Source organism: Tamandua tetradactyla, chromosome 2 (assembly GCF_023851605.1).
Source record: "Tamandua tetradactyla isolate mTamTet1 chromosome 2, mTamTet1.pri, whole genome shotgun sequence".
NCBI lineage: Eukaryota > Metazoa > Chordata > Mammalia > Pilosa > Myrmecophagidae > Tamandua > Tamandua tetradactyla.
Window position 1 is genome coordinate 190,018,910 of NC_135328.1, and position 25,751 is coordinate 190,044,660.

At 35.2% G+C, this 25,751-nt stretch overlaps 2 protein-coding genes across 21 annotated transcripts in view; one reads left to right on the plus strand and one right to left on the minus strand.

The window, feature by feature from the left end:
• The window catches only part of KIAA0319L (KIAA0319 like), a 220,936-nt gene that overhangs the window by 187,507 nt on the left and 7,678 nt on the right, over positions 1 to 25,751 (plus strand). For 4 of the 7 annotated variants that reach the window (XM_077150345.1, XM_077150343.1, XM_077150344.1 and 1 more), the window contains exon 22: positions 5,828 to 6,137. The exons of 1 other annotated variant lie outside the window; for it this stretch is intronic. In XM_077150345.1, the coding sequence (XP_077006460.1) occupies positions 5,828 to 6,093 (266 nt within the window). In that variant the 3' untranslated portion in view covers positions 6,094 to 6,137. Of the gene's footprint in view, positions 1 to 5,827; positions 6,138 to 25,751 lie in introns of those variants that run through there. 2 more of the 7 variants (XM_077150347.1, XM_077150351.1) reach the window with 2 other exon arrangements.
• Positions 1 to 25,751, minus strand: part of ZMYM4 (zinc finger MYM-type containing 4) — a 273,687-nt gene that overhangs the window by 23,026 nt on the left and 224,910 nt on the right. For all 14 annotated transcript variants that reach the window (XM_077150338.1, XM_077150329.1, XM_077150333.1 and 11 more), the window contains 3 exons: positions 8,321 to 8,492; positions 7,798 to 7,893; positions 4,966 to 5,117 (listed from right to left, as the gene is read on the minus strand). In XM_077150338.1, the coding sequence (XP_077006453.1) occupies positions 4,966 to 5,117; positions 7,798 to 7,893; positions 8,321 to 8,492 (420 nt within the window). The remainder of the gene's footprint in view (positions 1 to 4,965; positions 5,118 to 7,797; positions 7,894 to 8,320; positions 8,493 to 25,751) is intronic.

Genomic DNA, 25,751 nt, shown 5'->3' on the forward strand with positions numbered 1-25,751 from the left:
TTAATACCAAACAAGGTAAAGAAGATGTAAGAAAGGAAAACTACAGGCCAATCTCTCTAATGAACATAGATGCAAAAATTTTCAACAAAATACTAGCAAATCAAATCGAACAACACATTAAAAGAATTATATGCCACCAACAAGTGGGGTTTATATCAGGAATGCAAGGATGGTTCAACACAAGAAAATCAATTCATGTAATACAGCATATCAACAAACTGAAAAAAGGGAAAAATCACATGATCATCTCGACTGATTGTGCAAAAAGGATTTGACAAAATTCAACATCCTTTTCAGATAAAAACACTTCAAGAGACAGGAAACAAAGGTAGCTCCCCCAATATGACAAAGGGCATATATGAAAAACCAATAGCTAGCATCACACTCAATGGAGAGAGACTGAAAGTTTTCCCCCTAAGATCGAGAACAGGACAAGGATACCCTCTGTCACCACTATTATTCAACATTGTACTAGAATTTCTAGCAAGAGCAATAAGGTAGGGAAAAGAAACAAAAGGCATCCAAATTAGAAAAGAGGAATTAAAACTTTCATTATTTGCAGATGACATGAAATTCTGAGAAGTCTACAACAGTTACCTGAGCTAATAAACAAATACATCAAGGTGGTAGGATATAAAAGTAATGCGCAAGAAAGAAAAGACAAAAAACAAAACAAAACAAAAACTAAAATTAATGTGAAAAAATCAGTAATGTTTCTATACACAAGCAATGACCTAACTGAGGAGTGAGTTAAGGAAAAAAATTCCCTTCAAAATAGTAACTAAAAGAATCAAGTACCTAGGAATGAACTTAACTAGGGATGTTGTGCCCATCTGAAAAGGTTTATGTACCCTAGAAAAAAGCCAGTTTTAATCCTAATACCATTTCGTAAAGGCAGCCATTTCTTCTAATTCCTATTCAGCACTGTATGTTTAAAACTTTAATTAGATCATCTCCCCAGAGATGTGACTCAATGAAGAGTGGTCGTTAAACTGGATTAGGCGGAGACATGTCTCCACCCATTCCAGGTGGGGCTTGATTAGTTTACTGGAATTCTATAAAAGCGGAAACATTAAGGAGAGAGCAGAAGATTCAGATAAAGCAGAAAAGAATGACAGAGCCATGAGAAAGCTACAACAGAGAACACCACGGAACCACGAAGCAGAGTCCACCAGCCAGTGACTTTTGTAGACGAAGAAGGAAAACGCCTTCCAGGGAGCTGGAGAGGAAGCTAACACTTGACACTGTTCACCATGTTCCCTTCCAGATGAGAGAGAAAACCTGACCATGTTTGCCATGCACCTTACCACCTGAGAGAGAAACCCTGAATTTCACTGGCCTTCTTGAATCAAGGTATCTCTTCCTGGATGCCTTAGATAGGACATTTCTATAGATTTGCTTTAATTGGGACATTTCCACGGCCTAAAAACTGTTAACTTGCAACTTATTAAATTCCCCTTTTTAAAAGCCATTCCATTTCTGGTATATTGCATTCTAGCAGCTAGCAAACTAGAACAGACCTAAAGGACTTATACACACAAAACTATGTAACACTGCTAACAGAAATCAAAGATCTAAATAGATGGAAAGACATGCCCTACTCATAGATAGAAAGGTTAAATATAGTTAAGATGTTGTTTCTACCCAAATTTTTGATCTACAAATTCAATGTAGTACCAATCAAAATTTCAACAACCTATTTTGAAGACTTGAAAATTACCCAATTTATTTGGAAGGGAAAGATACCATGAATAGCTAAAAGCATCCTAAAAAGGAAGAATGAAGTGGGAGGATTAACACTTCCTGATTTTAAAACTAATTATAAAGCCTCAGTGGTTGAAACATCATGATACTGGCACAAAGATAGCAGTACTGACCAATGGATTGAGAGTGCAGAAACAGACCACCAAATCTGTGACACAGCTCCCAAATCCACAGAACTGGGACAAAATAGTCTTTTCAATAAATGGGCATGGGAAAACTGAATATCAATAGCCAAAAGAATAAAAGAGGACCCTTACCTTACACCCTATACAAAAATTAACTCAAAGTGGATCAAACCTCTAAATATAAGAAATAGTACCATAAAGCTTCTAGAAAGAAATGTAGGGAAACATCTTCAAGATCTACTAATAAAAGTTTAGGTAGCTTCCTAATCTTTAAACCCAGAGCGCAAGCAACAAAAGAAAAAACAGATGAATGGGAACTCCTCAAAATCAAATGGTCCTGCACCTCAAAAGACTCCAGCAAATAGGTGAAGAGGCAGCCAACTCAATGGGAAAAAATATTTGGAAATCACATATCAGACAAAGGCTTGATTTCCTGTGTATACAAAGAAATCATACAACTCAACAACAAAAGAACAAACAACCCAATTATAAAATGGGCTAAAGATATGAATAGGCATTTTTCTGAAGAGCAAATACAGATGGCTCAAAAGCACATGAAGAGATGCTCATTCTCATTAGCTATAAGGGAAATGGAGATCAAGACTTCAATGAGATATCACCTCAGACCTATAATAATGGCTGCTATTAAACAATCAGGAAATTACAAATGTTGGACAGGATGTAGAGAAAATGGGACACTTATGCACTGCTGGTGGGAAGGTATGATGGTACAGCTACTATGGAAGGTAGGTTGGCGGCTCCTTAGGAAACTAAATATCGAGTTGCCCTTTGACTTGGCAATACTATTATTCAGAATATACCCAGAAGAGCTGAAAGCAGTGAACACACAGACATTTGTACACCAATGTTCATAGCAGCATTATTCACAATCGCCGAAAGATGGAAGCAATCCAGATGTCCATCAACAGACAAGTGGATTAACAAAATGTGGTATATACATATGATGGAATATTATGCAGCAATAAGATAAAACGATGTCCTGAAGCACATGACAAGATGGATGAGGCTTTCCTGTGTGAAACAAGCCAGACACAAAAGGATAGATACTGTATAACTTGACTTTTAACCATGGTAAAGCTGCTAATGTTTTGAAACAACCAGAAGGAAAAATCTCAGATGATGGTATGGTTGTCCATGACAAACTCTGGGATCTGTCCTCTAACTACTTGTTGAAGAGTGCTTTGAAAACTTGCTTTTTTTCTTTCTTTGCTTTGTATATGTGTTATATAATAAAAAAAAGTTTAAAAAATGAACTTCGGATGGATGAAAGATGTCAATCTTTAAAGAAAGAAATTTGTATTTAAATCTTCAAGTAGGAAGACCATGCTAAGCAAAACAGAAAACCCAGAAACTACAAAGGAAAACATATGCATAAAACTACATAAAAGGAAAATCTTTTCAATGTCAAAGGAAAAAACAAAGAAAAACTGAAAGATATACAATATACTAGAAAATTTTATTTCAAACATGAATATTAGAGTTAGCATCACCAACATAAAAGAGATCCTATACTAGAGTTAAAAGAAAATAGGTCCTGGGGGTGCAAGGGTAGTTTGGTGGTAGAATTCTCCACTGCCTTGTGGGAGACTGGGTTCAATTCATGACCCATGCACTTACCAAACAACAAACAAGCAAACAAATAAAAAACCAAACAAAAAATTCAGCAAATGGTAGTGCAATAAGGGGATACTCATATGGAAAAAGAATGAAATGTGATCCCCGCCATATAGCATTCAAAAAAATAAAATAGAGGTCCTTCACAGAAGGAAAAATTCAAATGATCAATGACGTAAAAAGACATTCTACTTTACAAAAATTGGAGAATGCAGCCAAAAGATGTCATTTTTTAATACACCAAAATAACAATTTTTAAAAGAAGGTACATTTAATGTTAAACTATTCAAGAAATGGGCAATCGCACAAACTGCTGGTAAAATTAAAATCATTATATCCATTCTGGAATATAACCTGAAAATATTTTAATATTGAGTATATGCACATACACATATATACATACATATATGTATGTATACATACATATACTTGAAATAAACACACTAGTTCATAAGGTATGTAAACAAAATATTTTCTGAAGCATTGTTTGTAAGAGTGAAAAAGGAAAAAAAAGGGGGGCAGGGAGGAACAACCTTAATAGCCAAAAGAGGAAAGGCCAAATAAATTGGCAAATTCATTGTACAATATTACTTTTTTTTTTTAAAGGAATTTGATTTACATTGACCTGGAGGAATATTCCCCTTGAGGAAAGCAAGATACAAAAAACACGTAAGGAAAATGTGTAAGGTATAGCTCTCATTTTCCTAAAATTGAAGCAAAGCCAAAACTATTAACAAACATATAAATACATGTATATACACAAATTAAATGCCCTTTTGGTGGGCACTGAGGTTATGTCCAATTTTGTACAATGGTGTGTGAATTCACAAGATTAACTCTGAACAGATTCCCCTAATCAAATTACTGTTGATAGTATATGAACATTTAAAAATATATTCCTGAAATATATGCTCGAACTGCTTTCTAGAAAGTATGTATTAATTACCAACAGCTATGGGGAATTCCTCTCTCATAGAAGTTTCATCAACAATGAATTCTATAATTTTTAAAGTTTTGCTAATGTGAGGGACAAACAAGGTATATCTATTATTTTAAATTTGCATTTAAAATTCAAATAAACTACATAATTTATACATACACAGTCATGTGTTAGTGGCTTCTTTAGTAAACTGTTATATGCCCTTTTTGTTCATTTACCAGTAAATGTACCATTCTCAATTTCCATTTTTCTGCTAATAGACTCAATTTAGATTACAAAATGCTACATGACCAAGACTTTTAAATCAGCACCAGTGGTTCATTAAGAAGAGAGTATAACTCACATGAAAAAAGAAAGAAATGTGACCCCCACCATACAGCAAAAGAGAAACAGTGAGAGTATAAGAACAATATCAAACAGCCAATTTACATAATTTTTAAGCTTAATTTAAAGAATCATTAGAAATGCAATCAATTTCATAATAAGTATTTAATTTGATACCTGCTGAATTCCAAGGCACAGGTATAAGATACTGTCTGGATCATATTTTTCACCATTTGGTCTCCTTACTTCTTGGATAAACTGGCATAAGCCCAAACTCAACTCAGCAAAAGTGCAGGAGAGAATATCTTCCTTCAGCTTAACAGAGCGTACTGTGGGAAAGTAGAAAACATCTGAAACATTAACTTATAACAAACATAGTAACATTACTTGATTTTACTAAATCAATATTAAACACTACTGCATCCTATATATTGTAGTATGAGCTGGTGCGTATATGGATTACATGGATTAAAAACAAATTCTGATCTCAAGGCTTTTAGTTAGGGAAAGAAAGACAATGTTATGGTGTAATAAGTCCTATGATAACAGTGTTTTATTTATTTATTTTTAAACAAGATTCTACTAAAGCAAATGAAGGACATCCATTAGGCTGGGAAGGTCAGGTTAGATTCTGTAAGATATGACATTTAAACTAGACCCCTAATGGTGGAAGTGTTAAAACGGTGGCTAGGTAAAGAATTTCAGTCAGAGGATATGAAGAGATTTCTCAAAGTACATTCCACAATACCCAAGTTTTATGTGTATGCTGGAGAAAACCGAGGTCTGATAAATTTGGAAAACGCTGCATACTATATTCACCTCTAAAGAACTCATAATACCTTGTGCTGGTTTGAAAGGATGTATGTCCCTCAGAAAAGCCATGTTTTAATCTAAATCCCATTTTGTAAAGGCAGAAAAATTCCTATTCAATACTGTATGTTTGAAAATGTAATCAAATCATCTCCCTGGAGATGTGATATAATCAAGAGTGGATGTTAAACTAGATTAGGTGATGACATGTCTCCACCCATTTGGGTAGGTCTTGATAAGTTTCTGGAGTCCTATAAAAGAGGAAACATTTTGGAGAATGAACGTGATTCGAAGAGAGCAGAGAATGCTGCAGCACCACGTAGCATAGTCCACAAGCCAGCGACCTTTGGAGATAAAGAAGGAAAACACCTCCGAAGGAGCTTCACGAAACCAGAAATCAGGAGAGAAAGCTGGCAGATGACGCAGTATTCGCCACGTGCCCTTTCAGCTGAGAGAGAAGCCCTGACTGTGTTCGCCATGTGCCTTCTCACATGAAAGAGAAACCTCGAACTTCATCGGCCTTCCTGAACCAAGGTATCTTTCTCTGGATGCCTTTGATTGGACATTTCTATAGACTTGTTTTAATTGGTTCATTTTCTTGGCCTTAGAACTGTCAGCTAGCAACTTATTAAATTCCCCTTTTTAAAAGCCATTCCGTTTCTGGTATTTTGCATTCAGGCAGCTAGCAAACTAGAACATGCCTTCTGGTACAATTAAAGGCTCTGAGAACATCTGTAATAATGAATGCTGCTTAACTTACTTTAATTCATATTTATTTGAATACAGGAAATTTCAAATAGTATATAACATCCTCACACACCCTTGTATGTGCTAGGCCACAAAAGTGAAACAGCTCTGGGAACTTGGGTGTTAAGGAAAATAGCAACAAGAATGGGGGAGGCAGATCATAGTAAATCCCATGTATCATATTAAGATTCTGAAAACATGAAAAACTGAATTAATTATGAGAAGGGAATTTATCCAATTTAATTTGTAGAGATCCTACTGTGGTAGGTTGGCCTAACCTCTGGAATTTGAATTAAAGCAGTTTTCTCGTCATCCAGCTCTTCTGGATTTAGACGAAACTGCACATTTCCAAAGATACACCTAGGTTCCACCTAGTTGGCTTTGCAGAGGGCAAGGGATAATTCATGAGGGCAAAGACCACGTCTAACTTGTTCACACGACTACCTAGCATCATACCTGGTATACAATAGGTATTCAGTAAGTATTTTCTAGATGAATAATAGGAACAGATAGGCATCTTCTGTGGCTATTCTATTTAGGCCCCATAGTATAATACAATATTATCTTTCCATTCTCACTACCCACCTTTCTTTTTAAAAACAAAGAGTGTTGTGACTCAAAGTGAGAGGTTAAAGGTCCAAGAAACTCCCACAATAAGAATTTATTTATATAATTCTGGAGCAGAGATTATACTTGATCACAAAGAACTCAACAGGTCAGTCTCACCCCACAGCAGGGCCTAACTATTCCCAATGAGGAGGGTTACATGTACTCCCCAAATAAGCAGGGTAGACTGAGGTCAAGCCAAGAGTACATGGACTCATCCAAGTGTTAGAGGACTACATAGTCGGAAAGGAGGTCAAAGATCTAGTTACATGGACATATTCATCTATCCCTGCCCCATCTCATTCCACAAATAGTTTATAAATGGCTTATATACAATACATACACATGTCAAAATGAGTGAAAAAAGAGAATCAATGTGGCCACTAAAGTTATATATACTATTATTTTAATTGAACTGCTTATTTTGTTCCAAATTTCCTGGCAGCCAAAATGAAACCCACAAACATGGTCAGTTATATAGCTCACATCGTTAGGAAAAATTCCTACAGAAGCAGCAATATTTTTCCAGATAATTATCTTAAAAAAAAAAAGTCTCACGCCAGGTCCCACATGGGTTACTACATAGACATAGGGCCCAAGATGACATCTGAGTTGCTTGTATAGTGTTAGAAAACGGAGCAAAATTCCTTACATTTGCATAATAAACTCATGATCAGAAGACACAATCTTATCTTTATAACAAGTTCTTTAAAACTGGGGGTAGGATATTAGTTTCTCTTTCTAACTTTAAAACTTCAAACTCTAAATAATTCTAACCATTCTATTTACAAAGTTAAGCTGACAGTCATAAATAATTCAGGCAATATGTAGAAAAACAAGGTTTACCTCTACAGACAGACTCTGAGGATTCTTGAGAGAGTGCATGGTCTTGAGCACTTCCTAAGGGGTCAGAACACGGGCTAGAGGAGGCATGTTCAACTCCTGACAAGGTAAGAAAAAATAAATGACAATTTTAAATGATGATGGGAAAAAGTTAAGTAAAGCCACAAAATCGATTGTGATGATAAAAAATATTTATTCCTTCTAGACTCCAATGCTCTAGGGCAGCTAGAAGGAAAAATCTGAGATGATGGTATGGTAGCCTACGATAAACTATGGTCCTATAATAGTCCTATAACTATTCGTTGAAGAGTCCTATGAAAACCACTGCTTTTTTCTTTCTTTGTATATATGTTACATTATACAATAAAAACTAAAAAAAAAAAAAATAATGGTTAAGTAAAGCCAAAACCAAAGTTTCATGAGAACTCTGACCAGGACTAATCCTTTCTCAGTAGATTTATAACCTTATTTATCTCTCCCCACCCTCCGTTCTGAATCAAGACACAAATTTAAGCTGTGTATTTACCTCCACATTTCAGTTCTCCTTGTTCTTCCTTGGCATTTTTCCACTGAACCCAGTTCTTCCAGGCATTTACCCCATACATATACTTCAGTGTCATCCCAGACACTGAGCACCCTTGAAAGGCTCCTTGAATAAGACTCCTGGGCTCCACAGCCGCTACAGACTTCTTCCGTCCCTGTAAGAATTTCAAAAACTTACAGAATAAAAACTATAATTTTGGATCTTGAAGAATCAAGGTTCTAAAAGCTGGAAAGGGCATAAATTTAAAGAATATGAAATTTAGTTTCAGATCCTAAAGATTCAGAGCTCTTAGAGCTTTAGAGATTAATCTAATCCATAAGGGAAAAGAAAGAGAATGCTTAAATAGAAAAGATTACACTATAATTATGACTAAAATGTGGGTATTTACTATATTACAGATATTAGATTCACCCAATGAGGTATGATTAACGGGGCTATTTAATGGAATCCATGAATATACCCTATTCTAGGCTATAAAACAAGTCTCAATAAATTGTTCAAATATAATGGAATCAAACTAGAAATCAATAATGGAAAGATATCAGGAAAAATCCCCCCAAACTGGAAGTTAAACAACAGACATCTAAGTACCCTATGGATCAAAAATGAAAGCATAAATAAAATAACAAAATATTCTGAACTTAAATGAAAATACAACATACCAAAATTTCTGAAATGGAACTAAAACAGAGTTTAAAGGGACATTTCTATAAGAAATGAAAAAATGTCTACAATCTATAATAATCTAAGCCTCCATCTTAAGAAACTATATAAAAGGGCAAATTAAAACTCAAAGTATCATAAGCAAAGGATATATTAAAAATGAGAGCAAAAATCAATGAAAAAAAGAAAATAAATAAAACCAAGATAGAGATAAACATAAATCTTTTAAAAGATAAAGAAAATTGATAAATCTATAGTTAAAATGATCAGGACAAAATAGGAGATGATATAAATTACCAGTACATGATACTGCAGAGTTAAAAGAATAAAGGAATATTGGGAACAATGTTATTTCAATAAATTAGAAAACTCAGAGGAAATGGAAAAATTTCTTCAAAGACACAAACTAACTTGCTGGTTTGAAATGATGTATGTATCATAGAAAGCCATGTTTTAATCCTAAATCCATTTTGTAAAGGTAGCTGTTTCTTCTAATCTCTATTTAGCATTGTATGTTTGAAACTGTAATTAGATCATCTCCCTGGAGATGTGATTTAATCAAGAGTGGTTGTTAAGCTGGATTAGGTAGAGGTGTGTCTCCACCCATTTGGGTGGGTCTTGATTAATTTCTAGAGTCCTACAAAAGCGGAACATTTTGGAGAATGAGAGAGATTCAAAGACAGCAGAGCAGAATGACATAGCCACAAGACGCAGAGTCCACTAGCTGGCAACCTTTGGAGATGAAGAGGGAAAATGCCTCCTGGGGAGCTTCATGAAACAGGAAGCCAGGAGAAGAAGCTAGCAGATGATGCCGTGTTTGCCATGCCTCCTTCCAGATGAGAGAGGAACCCCAACCGTGTTCACCATGAGCCTTTCCAGATGAGAGAGAAACTATGAATTTCACTGCCCTTATTGAATCAAGGTATCTTACCCTGGATACCTTAGATTGGACATTTCTATAAATTTGCTTTAATTGGGGCATTTTCTCAAACTTAGAACTATAAACCAGCAACTTATTAAATTTCCCTTTTTAAAAGCCATTCTGTTTCTGGTACATTGCATTCCAGCAGCTAGCAAACTAGAATACTAACCAAACTTATTGCAGAAGAAAACAGATAACCTGAATAACCATATAATCAAAAAAGAATTTAATTCATAGTTTAAAACCTCCTTGCACAAAGACTTTAGACCCAGATGGTTTCACTACTGAATTAAAGAAATTATACAAATTCTATTTCAGAAACCAGAAGGGGAAGAAAACCCTACTTCATTTCATGATACAACCACTAAAGCCAATACAAAAACCAGACAAAGTCATTACAAAATAAACTACAGATCAAATCCCTTTTATTATTAAAACACTGAAAATCAATCAACATACTTCACCATTTTAACTGACTTAAAAAAGAAAAACCAGATAATCACCTCAATAGATACAGAAAACCCAACAGACAAACCATCATAAAAAATATGGAGTAGAAGGAAATTTCCTCAAGTTGACAAAGGCCATCTATGAGAAACATATAGGTAACATCATACTTAATGGTGCAAGACTGTACACTTCTCTTCAGAACCAGGCAAGATGTTCTGCTCTCAGTACTATCATTTAACATTGCATTGAAGATCCTGGCTGGTGAAATAAGGAAGGGGGAAAAAAAAAAAGGAAAAGAAGAAGTAAAAAACTGTCTTTATTCACAAATAATAAATATCTAGAAAGTAGGAAATCCTAAGGATTTATTAGTCACTGTACATAAAATCAATTACAAAATCATCTGTATTTCTATATACTAACTGAAAATGAAATTTAATAATATTTACCACAGCATTAAAAAATGTCAAATACTTAAAGATGAATAATATAACAAAATATAAGGGGGACTTGTACAATGAAACACTGTTGACAGAAATTAAAAATCACCTAAATAATCAACTGAGAAGTTCATTATAAAATTTATATGGAATTACAAATGATTATTTTGAAAAAGAAGGATAAAGTTGGAGGACTTAGTTTTCCAATTCAAAACTCAGTGCAAGTTACAGAAATAAAGACAGTGGGAGACAGGTTAAGATTAATGGAGCAGAATGGTGAATTAAGAAATAGATCCAAACATACATGGTCAAATGACTTTTAATAGAAGTGTCGACATAATTCAATGGGGAAAGAACAGTCTTTCCCAAGAGTGGTGCCAGAACAACTGGATATTCATATGCAAAAACGTACACATTGACCCTTACACCTCACACAGATACTAGTTATCTCAAAATGGACCATAGACAAACAGAAGCACTAAAATTATAAAAGGTCTAGAAGAAAACATATAAGAATATCTTAATTACCATGGGTTTGGTAATTATTTTTAGATGGGATATTAAAAACCATGAACAATAAAACAGTAAAAATTAAGACAAACCATGTAAGCAGCAACCAAAGAAAAGCTGGGATAGCTATACTAATATCAGACAAAATAGATTTTCAATGTAAAAACTTACGAGACAAAGAAGAAAACTAAATATTAATAAGAGGAATAATTCACTAAGAAGAAATAACAATCATAAATATTTATGCACCTCATCAATATGCCCCAAAGTCCATGATGCAAACACTGGCAAAACCAAACGAAATAACAGACATCTCTACAAAAATAGTGGGAAAATTCAACACAGCGCTCTTGTCAACATATAGAACACTAAACAGGATGAATAAGGAAACAAAAGCTAAATAATATGATAAGTGAACTAGACTAGCATATATAGAGAATACCGCACCCCAAAACAGTAGGATATACTTTCTTCTCAAATGTTTACTGAACACCCTCCAGGACAGACCATACGTTAGGGCCTAAAACAAGTCTTAATAAATTTTAAAAGACCGAAATTATACAAAGTACTTTCTCTGACCAAAAATGGAATGAAGCTGGAAACAGTAACAGAAATTTCACAAATACATGGAGGTTAAACAACACCTTCTTCAATGATCAGTGGGTTGGAGAAGAAATTACAAGAGAAATTAGTAAGTATCTTGAGACGAATGAAAATGAGAACACAGCTTATCAAAACTTACAGGATGCATGGAAGGCAGTGCTGCAGCAATGTACAGCCATAAATGCCTACATTAAAAAGGAATAAAGAGCTAAAACCAATGACTCAACTGTACAACTACAGAAATTAGTAAAAGAACAGCAAGCTAATCTCCAAATGAGCAGAAGGAAAAAAATAACAAAGATTAGAGCAGAAATAAACGAAATGGAGAACAAAATAACAGCAGAGAGAATCAATACAACCAAAAGTTGGTTCTTTGAGAAAAGCAATAAAATCAATAAATCCTTAATTAGACTTACAAAGACAAAGAGAGAAAAGATATAAATAACAAAACCCAGAAATGACAGGGAGGTCATTATCCCCAACATAAATTTTTAAAAAAATAATAACAGGATACTATAAACAACTGTCTGCCAACAAACTAGACAACTTGGATGAAATGGACAAATTCCTAGAAACACACAAACAACCTACACCAACTCAAGAAGACATAGAAGACTTAAAAAAAAAAACCAATCACAAGCAGAGACTATATCAGTCATCAAAAAGTTCCAAACAGAAAAAACGCCCAGGGCCAGATTGCTGCCCAGGCAAAATTTTACAAGTATTCCAAAAAGAATTAATACCTGTCCTGCTCAAACTCTTCAAAAAAAACTGAAGAAAAGGGAACTATCTAGCTCATTCTAAGAAGCCAAAATCACCCTAATAGGAAGGAAGCCATATAAAGATACTACAAGAAAAGAATAAAACTATACACCAATCTCTCTAATGAATACAGATGCAAAAACCCTTAACAAAAAACCCGCAAACTGAATCCAACAGCATATTAAAATAATTAAATACCATGACCAAGTGGGTTTTAATCGCAGGTATGCAAGGGCGGTTCAATACAAGAAAATCAATTAATGTAATATACCACACTAACAAATTGAAAGGGAAGATCCACATGATCATCTCAATTGATGCAGAAAAGACATTTGACAAAATTTAGCATTCTTTCATGATAAAAGCATGTTAAAGGTAGTAATCAATGGAAACTTCTTCAACTTGATAAAGGGATATATGAAAAACCCACAGCTAACATCATACTCAATGGTAAGAGATTGAAAGCTTTCCCTCTAAGATCAGGCACAAGACAAGTTTGCCCACTGTCACCACTGTTATCCAACATTGTGCTAGAAATTCTAGAGCATTTAGGCAAGAAAAGGAAATAAAAACCATCCAAATAATAAAAAAAAAGTAAAACTTTCACTATCTGCAGACATGATACTATACTTAGAATGTCACACGCAAAAACACTAGGACAAAGATACCAGAGCTAATAAATGAATTCAGCAAAGTGGTAGATACTATATCAACAAGTAAATGAGCTATTGGAGGAGATGATGAAGAAAAAAATTCCATTTACAACAGCAGCTCAAGGAAAGAATAAACTTAACCAAGGATGTAAAGGATCTGTACTCAGAAAACTAAAAAGCACTGCTATAAGAAATAAAAAGAGACCTAAATAAATGAAAAAACATTCCATGTTCATTGACTGGAAGGCTTAATATCACTAAGATGCTCATTCCATTCAAACTGACTTACAGACAATGTAATACCAATCAAAATCCTAACAGCCTACTTTGCAGAAATGGAAAAGCAAGTAGTCAAATTTACTTGGGGTAAGGGGCCTCAAATACATCAAAACATCTTGAGAAAGAACAATGAAGTTGGAGAACTCACGCTTCCTGACTTTAAAGTATATTATAAAGTCATGGTGGTCAAAACAGATGGTACTGGCATAAAGACAGATGTATTACTCAATAGAATCAAATTGAGAGTTCAGAAATATTCCTCAGATCTATGGTCAATGGATTTTTGACAAGGCTCCCAAGTCCACTCAACTGGGACAGAACAGTATATTCAATAAATGGCACTGGAAGAAGTAGATATCCATATCCAAAAGTATCAAAGAGGACCCCTATCTCATACAATATAAAAAAATTGACTCAAAATGGTTCAAAGACCTAAATGTAACAGCCAATACAATAAAAATCCTAGAAGAAAATGTAGAGAAACATCTTCAAATCTAGTGATAGGTGGTACTTTCTTAGACCTTACACCCATAGCACAAGCAATGAAAGAAAAAAAATAGACAAATGGTACCTCTTCAAAAGTGAATACTTCTCCAACTCAATGGGAGAAAATATTTGGAAATCAGGTATCTGATAAGGGTTTGATATTCAGAATATATAAAGAAATCTTACACTTCAACAATAAAAAAAACAACTCAATTAAAAGGACAAAGGACATGAATAAACATTTCTCTAAAGAGGAAATACAAATGGCTAAAAAGTACATGAAAAGATGCTTAGTTTCACCATTTTTTAGGGAAATGCAAATCAAAACCATAATGAGACATCACTTCCAAACTATTAGAATGGCCACTATTAAACAAAAAGGAAACTACAAGTATTGGAGAGGATGTGGAGAAGTAAGAACATTTATTCACTACTGGTGGAAATTTGGAAGAGTAAAGCATTTCCTCAGTAAGCTAAGTACAGTGTTTCCTTATGACCTGGAAATCCTGCTATTTGGTATATATACAAAGAAGATCTGAAAGCAGGAATGTGAACAGACACTTGCACACTGATATTCTAGTGGCATTATTCACAATTGCCAAAAGATGGAAACAACCCACGTATTTATCAATGGATGAATAAATAAAATGCAGTATATACATACAATGGAATATTATCATAAGAAGGAATGAAGTCCTGAAGTATGCACACAACATGGTTGAACCCTGAGAACATTATATTGAGTGAAATAAGTCAGACACAAAAGGACAAATATAAGATCTCACTAATATGAACTAATTATATGTAAACTCATAGATATAAAATCTAGAATATAGGTTCTAGGAGACAGAATGAAGCCAGAGAATGGGGATATAATGTAGTATTTTTAACTAGGTCGAACTTAAATGTTCGGAAATGGATAGAGATGACAGTAACATGTTATTGTGCATAATGTAGAGTGCTGAAATTTGGGTGAATGTGGTGGAAAAATGGAAATGTAGAGTCTTATATGTCACCAGAAGAAAAGCTGGAGGTTAAAACATGGGAATGTATAACACAGTGAATCCTGTGGTGAATGATGATTGTGATTAACAGTGCAAATATAAAAAAGTTCTGTCAGGATACTAGAATGAATGTATGACACTATCACAAGGAGTCAATAAAGGAGTTTTATATATATGGGGGAAATGTGCTTATTGCAAACTATGGACTATAGTTAACAGTAATATCTTTTTTAATATTGCATAAATGTTTATTGTCTAAAAGTAGCATTTATTGTTTGATCAGACCCATTCCACTTAAGGCAAAGTTTTTCAATATATTCTACTTTGTATGCTTTCTATTTTTTTCTTTATTAGAGAAATTGTGGGTTTACAGAACAAGTATTCATAAAATACAGAATTATAATACATTATTATTAACACCTTGCATTGGTGTGGAGTATTTGTTACAAGTTAATGATAGCACATTTTTATAACTGTACTATTAACTATAGTTTCATGGTTTAACTTAGGGTTCACTGTATAATGAAATTCATTGGATTTTTAAAAATTTTTATTCTTTTACCACATATACAATCTAGCAGTTCTGCTTTTAACCACATTCAGATACGTATTATCTGTAATGTTCTGTTAGTTACAGATGTATTCATACATCTGTTACTCAGATACATATCTGAATATGTATTCAGACACATATTATCTGTAATGTTCTGTTAATTACATTTACAATATTGTGCTACCTTCACCATTTAAATCTATTAGGAAATAGTATATCTACATTTTCTATTTTCTTTCCAATAAAAATAAATGAGACAACATTCTGCTTGTGAATGGTCCTCTGGTTTTATTTGATATTCTATCTCAGTAGGTCCCATATTGAGGATATTGGACTTTTGACAGACAACCAAGTTATGAGAAACCGTAAGTTACATATGAAATAAATATTGCAGGTAGCCTAATGCTTTATGCATACAGACAGTATTATATTTAGAATTTACTGAGATGCTCTTATGATTGATAAATTGATGTCTCAATTAACGGCAACTCATCACTCTTACATAGTGTGTCAGCTTGGCCAGGTGATGGTGCCCATTTGTCTGGTTGGGGAAGTGCTGGCCTGTCTATTACTATGAGGACACTTGATAGAATTAAATCATGATTACGCTGGCTGCATCCACAGACAACTGCATTTGTAATCAGCCAAGTGGAGTGCGTTCTGCAATGAGTGACATTTAATCTAATCACTGGAAGGCTTTTAAGGAGGATTCAGAAGAGACGGTCTCTCTTCCTGCTTTGGTCGGCGAGCCTCTTCTGTGGAGTTAGCCCAGGCTCTTCATCAGAGTCATTAGCTTCACAGGCTGCCCTATGGATTTTGGACTCTACATTCCTCAAAAGTTACATGAGACACTTTTACAAATTTTATATCTATGGATATTTCCTGCTGATTATGTTTCTCTAGAGAACCCTGGCTAATACACATAATGCATTAGTTTGGAAGCTATTGGAATGCAATATACCAGAACTGGAACGGCTGCTAAATAGGGGAATTTAATAAGTTACTAGTTCATAGTTCTAAGGAAGTGGAAATGTCCAAATTTAGGCACCAACAAGAGGTTACCTTCACTCATGAAAGGCTGATGGGTCAAGAATACCTCTGTCAGCTGTGAAGTTACTTGGCTGGCACCTGCTGATCCCTTGCTCCTAGGGTCTGCTGCTTTCAGCCTCTGTTCTTGTGGGGTTCCTCACTTTGTTTCTCGGGGGCTGGTTTTCATTTCTCGGCATTCCTTGGTTCTCTCCAGGTCCTGGCTTGCTTAATATCTCATGTCAACGTCTTCTGGGTGCTAAGCTATTCCAAACATCTGTACCTCTGTTCTCCAAGTGTTGGTATTTGTGTCAGCTCTGCTCTAAAGTTTCTATTGGCTTTCTCTCCGTAGGTTCTGAGGTTTCTCCCATTTCTGAATCTTTCCAAAATGTTCCCTCTTTTAAAGGATTCCAGTACTCTAATCAAGACCCTCCTGGAATGGGTGGAGTCACATCTCCATCCAATCAGAGGTCACGTCACATCTCCATGGAGATAACTGAATCAGAAGTTACAAATTAGTGTTGGATCAGGATTAAAGCATGGCTTTTCTAGGGTATATAGTATTTTCAAACCAGCACAAATAGTGACATATATCTTTTATGTTAAAAATATCTTAATATATCACTGACTATCTGGTTCTGAGACCATTCGGTATTTAATTTTCAGATATTTTAGGAATAGCAATGATTTTTCCGTCTTTATTGAAAACTAGCCCCAAAGGGTCTCTAATATCAAAAAGATTCTTTGAGGATTCATTATGAGTGGTTCTTCATCCTCCTTGAGATTATATCCTTTCTAAAAAATGTGAATAGAGCCAAGTTTGAGAAACTCTGCTCTAGTGGACTACCACGTGAATGGAACCCCACTGGAGTTGTGCAACACAGAACACTGGGGCCCTGAAACTTCTTCTCCCTCTTGACATCAGGATGGAGCTTAGGGGAAGCCTTCTGGACCATGATGATTTGTGTCTCTATTGAGACAGCAGGGCAGAGCTGACTGGTTCTTTACTCCTCCTTTCTCACCCTGCCTCACTGCCTCTCTTCAGAAAGATCAGTCTTCTTCCTCAGGGTCATCTTCCTTGAGCTCTGCTTCCACTCTGAACATGTGGGCATCATAATTCTCCATCTCTTGGATGCCAAGGCAACGTAGGTGGAATTATGTTTTGGAGAAACAACAGAAGCCCCTCTTGGTTTAAGAAGGCCAATGATATTCAGGGTTTCTCTCTCAACTGGAAAGGCACATGGTGAACATGGTGAACACGGTGACGTCTGCTAGCTTTCTCTCCAGGCTTCTTGTTTCATGAAGCTACCTCGGGGGTGGTTTCCTTTTTCATCTCCAAACGTCTCTGGCTGCATGGGCTCTCATGGTTCCCCTGGCTTTCCAACAGTAATATCTTAACATTCTTTCATCAACAGTATCAAATGTACCACATCAATATTAGAGGTCAATATGGGAGTGAGGGGATAAGTGGTATGGGATGCTTTTGGTTTAATTTTTAATTTTTATTTCTTTTTTTGGAGTTATAAAAATGTTCTGAAATTGATTATGGTGATATGTACAACTAGGTGATGATACTGTGAGCTACTGATAATATGGTCTGTGAATGAATATATCTCAATAAAATTGTATTGAAAATTAATAACTTAGACATTCACAAAACTACTATCTTCTGTTCTTCAAATGACACCTTTAAAGAAAAAGAAAAAGGAAGTCACAGAATGGGAGAAAATAACTGGAAGGCTCTTATTTGATAAATGACTAGCTTCCAATATAAAAATACAACTCATTAAGCCAAGAACCAATCCAACAGAAAATGGACAGGTAAGAAGATGGTAAGAAGATGGTAGAGTAGGAAGCTCCAGCAATCAGCCTCTCCACCAGAACAACTATTAAACATGCAGGAACTGTCTAAAATCAACTCTTTTGAAAATGTGGAGTCTAATAGAACACTATACAGCATCCAGGGAGGAACAGGAGGAAGACAATGATAAATTTTGGTGAAGAGACAAGTACATTGCTCTCTCTGTGAAATGGTTAGTGGTGTAGAATTTCCATTCTCACTGTACCCTGCAGTAGGACTGAGCCTCACATAACTCATTAGTGGCAGAAAGAGAAATAAAAATGTGCTTTCCCAACACCCAGGGTGGGCACGGTTCAATCAGTGCTCATGGCTCTTTATTAGTTACTTTGGATTGCTGATAACCTGGCTCTGAGGGTGATCATTGCTCCACCTACCCTGGACAAAAGCAGTGGGGGAAACTTAAAGACACTATGCTTCCGTAGAGCTATGGCGGACGGCTGAACGGCTGCATTTGCTGGGCAGGTCAAGAAAGCACAAATTTGGAAAGCTGTAGAAGAAGCTCCTGGCACTCTTCCTTGCCCCTCCCTCATCTCTGCTCCAGGGCAGTACACAGCTGGTCTGCAATCCCTTCGGGGGTTCCTGCCTTTCTTCCATCTAGCAAACACTGACTTGGGAAATTCCTTTCTGGCCTGCCCTCCATCCCAGAATTTGCCCTCCAGGTAATTAAAACCAGCTTGAGATACAACAGCTGTTGTGTAAGAAACAACTCAAGAGGCGCAGTGGGACAAAGGCTTACTTGCTTTAAACCCCAAGAAGAGGGAAAAGGAATGTCTCCGAGGGCAGAGGGGTCATTCAAATTCCTGTAAACTTAGGAGTAAATTTGCTCCTAAGCAAATAAAAAACACAAGCCCAGGACAAGAGACATGCCCAGAAAAGACATGGAGGACCTTGCACCTGGTATTTGCATAGGTGGACATTCCTGATTGGAGGGCTGAGACCCAAGAAAATCTGTCATATCAGTAGCTGGTTACAAAATCAAGGAACATATATTTCAGGGAATAAATCCAAGAGTTAACATTTTTAAATGTTAAAATATACACTGTGCAACCGAAGTGTACAAAACAAACAAAGAAACAAATTAATGGCCATCAAAAGGAAGAGGATAAAAATCCAGAAAACACCAATGAAGAAGACCAGGCTGCAGACATACTGGACAAAAACTTTAAAACATGGTCTTCAGTATACTCAGGGAGATAAGGAAAATACAGAGAAAGAACTAAAGAACATCAGCAAAGAATGAATGAGCTGTATCAGAATCTTAAATAAGAGACAGAAATTTTAAAAAGGAACCAAATAAAACTACTGGAGTTGAAGACCACAATAACTGAAATGAAAAATCTCCAGGAGGGCTTCAACAGGAGAATGGGGCTAGCAGAATCAGTGAACTTAAGGCAAGATGATTGAAATGAGTCAGACTGAGGAATGGAAGGAAAAAAGAATTCTAAAATGGGAAATAGCCTAAGAGTCCTCAGGGATACCATCAAGTATACTAACATATGCATTATGGGAGTACCAGAAGGAGAAGAGAGAATGGGGCAGAAGGAATACTTAAAGAAATGATGACAGAAAAAGTTCCAAACATAGCAAAAGATATGAATATGCACATGCAAGAAACCCAGGGAATACCAAACAGGATAAACATGAAGAAAAATACACCCTAGCACATGCTGATCAAGTCATCAAATGCAAAGGACATGGTGAGAGTTCTGAAAGCTACAACAGAAAAGCAATGTGTTATGTATGACCTAATTAGATTCTGCGCTAATTTATCAGAAACCATGAAGGCAAGAAGGCAGTAGGTTGAAAGAAAACAAGTGACAACCAAGAATTTTATATCCAATGAGACTTTCTTTCAAAAATGATGGATTGATGGCCCTGGCACCATAGGATCAACAATTCCATCCTGACCAAAAGGGGAAAAAGAAGTGTAACTAATAAAGTATCAGTGGCTGAGAGAGTTCAAATAGAGTTGAGAGGCTACTCTGGAGGTCACTCCTCTGTAAACTTCAGTTAGACATTGCTACCTATCTTAACTTGCCAACCTCCAACCAAAACCATTCCAGACAATCCTAAAGAACATTTAGGGCAATATATAAAATTCTACAAAGGTTCCATGCACAAGGGTAACTTTCTAGAAACCTACAACCTCCAGATGGATCCCTGGACCGGCTAAATCCTGCAACCTAGAGGGCCCAGCCTCTCCAGGACATTAGCTAGTTCCATCTCCCTACCCCATATTATTGACAGTCCCTTCTAACATGAAAAAGTTAGAATGGCCATAGCCCAAATAACCCTAAAGAGTGGGATAGAAAGATCAAAGGTGATGGTGCACATATACAGAGAATGCAGGATTTAACAAATGAATATGATTGCTGAATCATTAAATTGATATTTCTTTTAATCTCCAGTATCTTAGAGCAGTTAGAAGTAAAAACCTAAAATGGTGGAATTGTAACCCATACCACACTCTGAAATCTTTTCTACAACTAATTGTGCGCTGTGCTTTGAAATTTATTGCTTTTTTTGTATATATGTTATTTTTCACAAAAAAGAAAAAAAGTTGATTGTGATGATAAAAACTATTTATTCCTTCTAGCCTCCTATGCAGCTAGAAGGAAAATCCTGAGATGATGGTATAGTAGTCCATGATAAACTCTGGGATCTGTCCTGTAACTACCTGTTGAAGAATGCTTTCAAAACTGTTGCTTTTTTCTTTCTTTCCTTTGTATATATGTTATATTATACAATAAAAAAGCTAAAAAAAAATAATTCTAAGCAATACTATTTGTTAATTCAGATTCTTGAGTCTTAATTTACATGTAAATATTATCATTTTAACACAGGTTCTTGGACCCTACAGAGTTACCACTTAAAACTAAATAGAAGAAAAGCACAATTAGAAATACACAGCTGCTCAATTAAAGTTTCAGATCCTGAAACTGGAACAATAAATGGATGACATTTGAGTCACTTACTTTAAGGAAAGCAGCTGGTGTTTGTGGCTGCATTTGGGATAGCAATATTAAGTTACGTGAACGGGGAGGGGTTGGTATTTTTATGTACAAAGAAGAGGATATAAATAGCAGTTGTTTGCTCTTAATGCCTACCAACCATCAATCCTTCAAGTAACAAGACCCTTCTTTCCTGAGAGAAAACTATACCAGGTATTTGATGATATCTTTCTTCTATTTGATGAAATTTTATTTATTGCCCTTTACATGCTTCTGGCTTGGAAGCTATGGCTTCCAAGTTCATGACTATTTGTGAAGATCATAAAGGTATAAATATTTTTAATTTTGGTTCATTTTACTTTTTTTTTTAAATTAAATAACTTTACAAAGAAGAAAAAAAATGAAGGAGTGAATAAGACATTCCCAGAAAAACAAAAACGGAGGGAGTTCATCAGTAGTAGACCTGCCTTCTGTACAAGCACTGCTAAAGGGAGGTCTTCAGACTGAAAAGAAAAGAAACAAGACAATGGATCAAAGCAGCATAAATAAATAAAGCCCTCCAGTAAAGATAATCATTTGGGTAATTATAAATGCCAGTTCTATTGTATTGCATTTTTTGGTATGTAATTCCACCTCTTACTTCCTACAGGTACTAAAATACAAATGCACAAAAATAAATGATATACTTAATAACAACTACAAAAAAAATTGGGGGTGGGAGAGTATAGAAGTGAATGTATATGCTATTGAGGTCAAGTTGGAATCAAACATATATGACTGCTATATATGTAGGAAGTTAAATTTTAACCCCACAGTTAATTCCAAGGAAAATATTCAAAAAATATATCCAATTGGAAATGAGAAGGCACTCAAAATGGTACAAAACAAAAAATCTAATAAATATAACAAGACATTAACAGAAGACAAAAAAGTACAAGACTTAAAAAGATTTATATAGCAAAATCATAGTAGTTCTGCATTATCAGAGGTTACCTTAAATGTAAATGTATTAAGCTCTGCAGTCAAAAGGTAGAGACTGGCAGAATGGATAAAAAAGCATAACACAACTACATGCTGTTTGCAAGAGACTCACCTTAAATGAGACCTAAGTAGATTAAAAGTGAAAAGATGAAAAAATATAAAAGTAGTAACCAAGTAAGAGGTAGGGTATAAAGACAGATAAAATAAGCTTTTTATCTTCAAAGAAGATCAACAAATTGCCAAAAAGTACATCAAAGATGCTCAATATCAGCACACATCAGGGTAATGCAAATCAAAAGCACAATGAGATACCATTTCACATTCAGTAGAATGGCTATTTTCAAAAAAAAAAAAAAAAACAAAATTAAAAGTCTTTGAAAGGATGTAGAGAAATAGGAATACTCATTCATTGTTGATGGGCATGCATCAACACATCAGTGTAGCTGATGTGGAAGACAGTTGGGCAGTTCCTTGGTAAGTTAGTGTAGTATTACTAGATGGCCTGACATTCCTACTTCTAAGTATATACTCAAAAGAAATGAAAGCAGGGACTCACACAGATATTTGAATACCCATATTCACAGTGGCATTAAACCTAATTGGTAAAAAAAAATGGAAACTACCCAAGAGAGTATTAATGATGAATAGATAAATAAAATGTGGTGCATATAAATATACAATGGAATATTATTCAGGGATAAAAGGAATGAAATTCTAACTTGTGATGACATGGATGAACACTGGAAGACATCATGTTGAGTGAAATAAGCCAGAAAAAAGGACAAATACTGTATGATCTCTCTAATACTAAATAATTAGAATAAGCAAACTCACAGAATCAGAATTTAGATTAAAGGAGACAGGGTGTGGGTAGGGAATTGAGAGTTAAGGCTTAAAACATACAGAGTTCTTACTTGGAATGATGGAAACAATCTTAATGTGGTTAAAAAGAGAAATGTTAGGTTGTATATATGGTATTAAAATAAAAATTAAAAAGAAAAAGGGAAATCCATGGAACTGCACAACACAGTGAGCCCTATGTTAAAATAGGGACAACTAATAGTACAATTATAAAAATGTACTTTCATCTATTGTAACAAATGTACCATGCCAATGCAAAGTGTCAATAACAGGATGGTGTATGGAGATCCTATATTTTATGTATGATTGCTCTGTAAATCCACAACTTCTCTAAAAAAAAATGTGCAAAGGATGTGAACAGACATTTTACCAAAGAGACATGGTTGGCAAATATGCATATAAAAAGAGACTCAACATCATTAGTCATTTGGGAAAAACAAATTAAAACCACAATGAGAACCCATTACATATCCACAAGAATGGTCCAAATTAAAAACTGACAATACTAAGTGTTAGCAAAGTCATGGAGCAGATGGGATGCTCACACATTGTTGGTGAGCAAAATGGACACCCACTTTGGAAAACAATTTGGCAGTTTCTTATAAAGTTAAAAATAAGGGTGGACCACAGTGGCTCAGCAGGCAGAGTTCTTCCTTGCCATGCCAGAGACCTGGCTTCGATTCCTGGTGCCTGTCCATGCAAAAATAAATAAATAAACAAACATACCATAAGACCTCACAATGCCATTTCTAGAAATTCTTCTCAAAAGAAATTAAAACATATACCACACAAAGATTTATATGCTAGCATGTTTAACAGCAGTTTTATTCAAAATAATCCCTGTGCTAGTCTGAAACTGTTATGAATCCCAGAAAAGCCATGTTTTCATTCCTAATCCAATTTTGTGGGGGCAACCCGTTGTTTGGGGGTATCTAGATCTAGGACTGGATTATTTCTGTGGAGGTGTGGCACGCCCTGTTGTAGGTGTGATCTTTTGACTGGATTATTTCCATGGAGATGTGACAACACCCAACAGTGGGTATGACTTTTTGATTAGATTGAGGTGTGGCCTTAAACCACTGATTAGTTTACTGGAGTCTGCTAAAAGGAGAAACACTTTGAAAGAAGCTCAGATACTTGGAGAACAGTTGCTAGAGAACCCACAGAGTTGCAGACATTTGGAGATGCATGGCATGGAGTGCCGACAGAGAACAGTTGCCTAGACATGGATATTTGGAGATGCAAAGCCCAGCAATCATCACCATATGCCTTCCCATGAGATGCTAAGCAAGACAGAACCCCACGTTATGTCTCAGAGGAGTTAAGCGGAAGTCCACAGAAGCTTCGAGTAGAAACCACTGGCATCAGAAGCTGGAAGCAAAGGAAAAGGGAACAAGGAAAAGCAGATGCCAGCTACATGCCTTCCCATGTGATAGAGATCGGCCTTTCTTGAGTCAAGGTATCTTTCTCTGGCTGCTTTAGTTTGGACATTTTTATGGCCTTAGAACTGCAAACTTCTAACTTAATAAATTCCTTTTTTAAAAGTACATTCCATTTCAGGTACATTGCTTTCTGGTAGCATTTAGCAAACAGTTCCAAACTGAAAACAACTCAAATTTCCATCAACTGCTCAATAGTTAAATTGTGATTTGACCACACCAGGTAAAACTACTCAGAAATGAAAAGGAATGAGCTAATGATACATGAGTCTCAAAAATATTATACTAAGTGAAAGAAGCAGACACAGAAGAGTATATATTATAGGAGATCATGTATAGTGGTTGTCAGGAGCCAGAGATGAAGACTAACTGTAAAAGGTCACAAGGGAATTTTTTTGGGAGAATGAAGTGTTCTATATCATGATCATGATAGAAGTGACATACTCTACATATTTGTCAAAGTTATTAAATTGTACACTTAAAACTTATGAATTTTTATATGTAATTATACCTCAACAGAATTGTTTTTCTTAAAAGGCTAATACTAATTTAACTTTGGTTTGGGAAGTCTTGTCAACATGAAAAATGTGAACTTCATTATTCTATGATATAGTGAACTTCATTTTTATAATATGTACAATAAGCTAAATTTAGAGACTTAAGAAAAAGAAAAGTTTATTTACTATAAAACTATAAAAAAGACTATAAGAAGGGATTATAAAAAGCTTTTAAAAGTTAAAAAAAACAAAAACAAAAACAAAACCCTACAACTTCAAATACAGAAGCAAAAGAAAAAGTCCCTACGTAAAATAAGACATGATTCCTGCCTTCAAGAGATAAAAACTAAAGTGCAAAAATACAAAGTTGCAAAATATTACATGGAACTCCTTGATTCTGGCTGTTACATAGCTTTGCAATCAGAAATACCACCTGAATAAAGTAAAGGAAATTCTAGAAAAATTAAACTGCTGC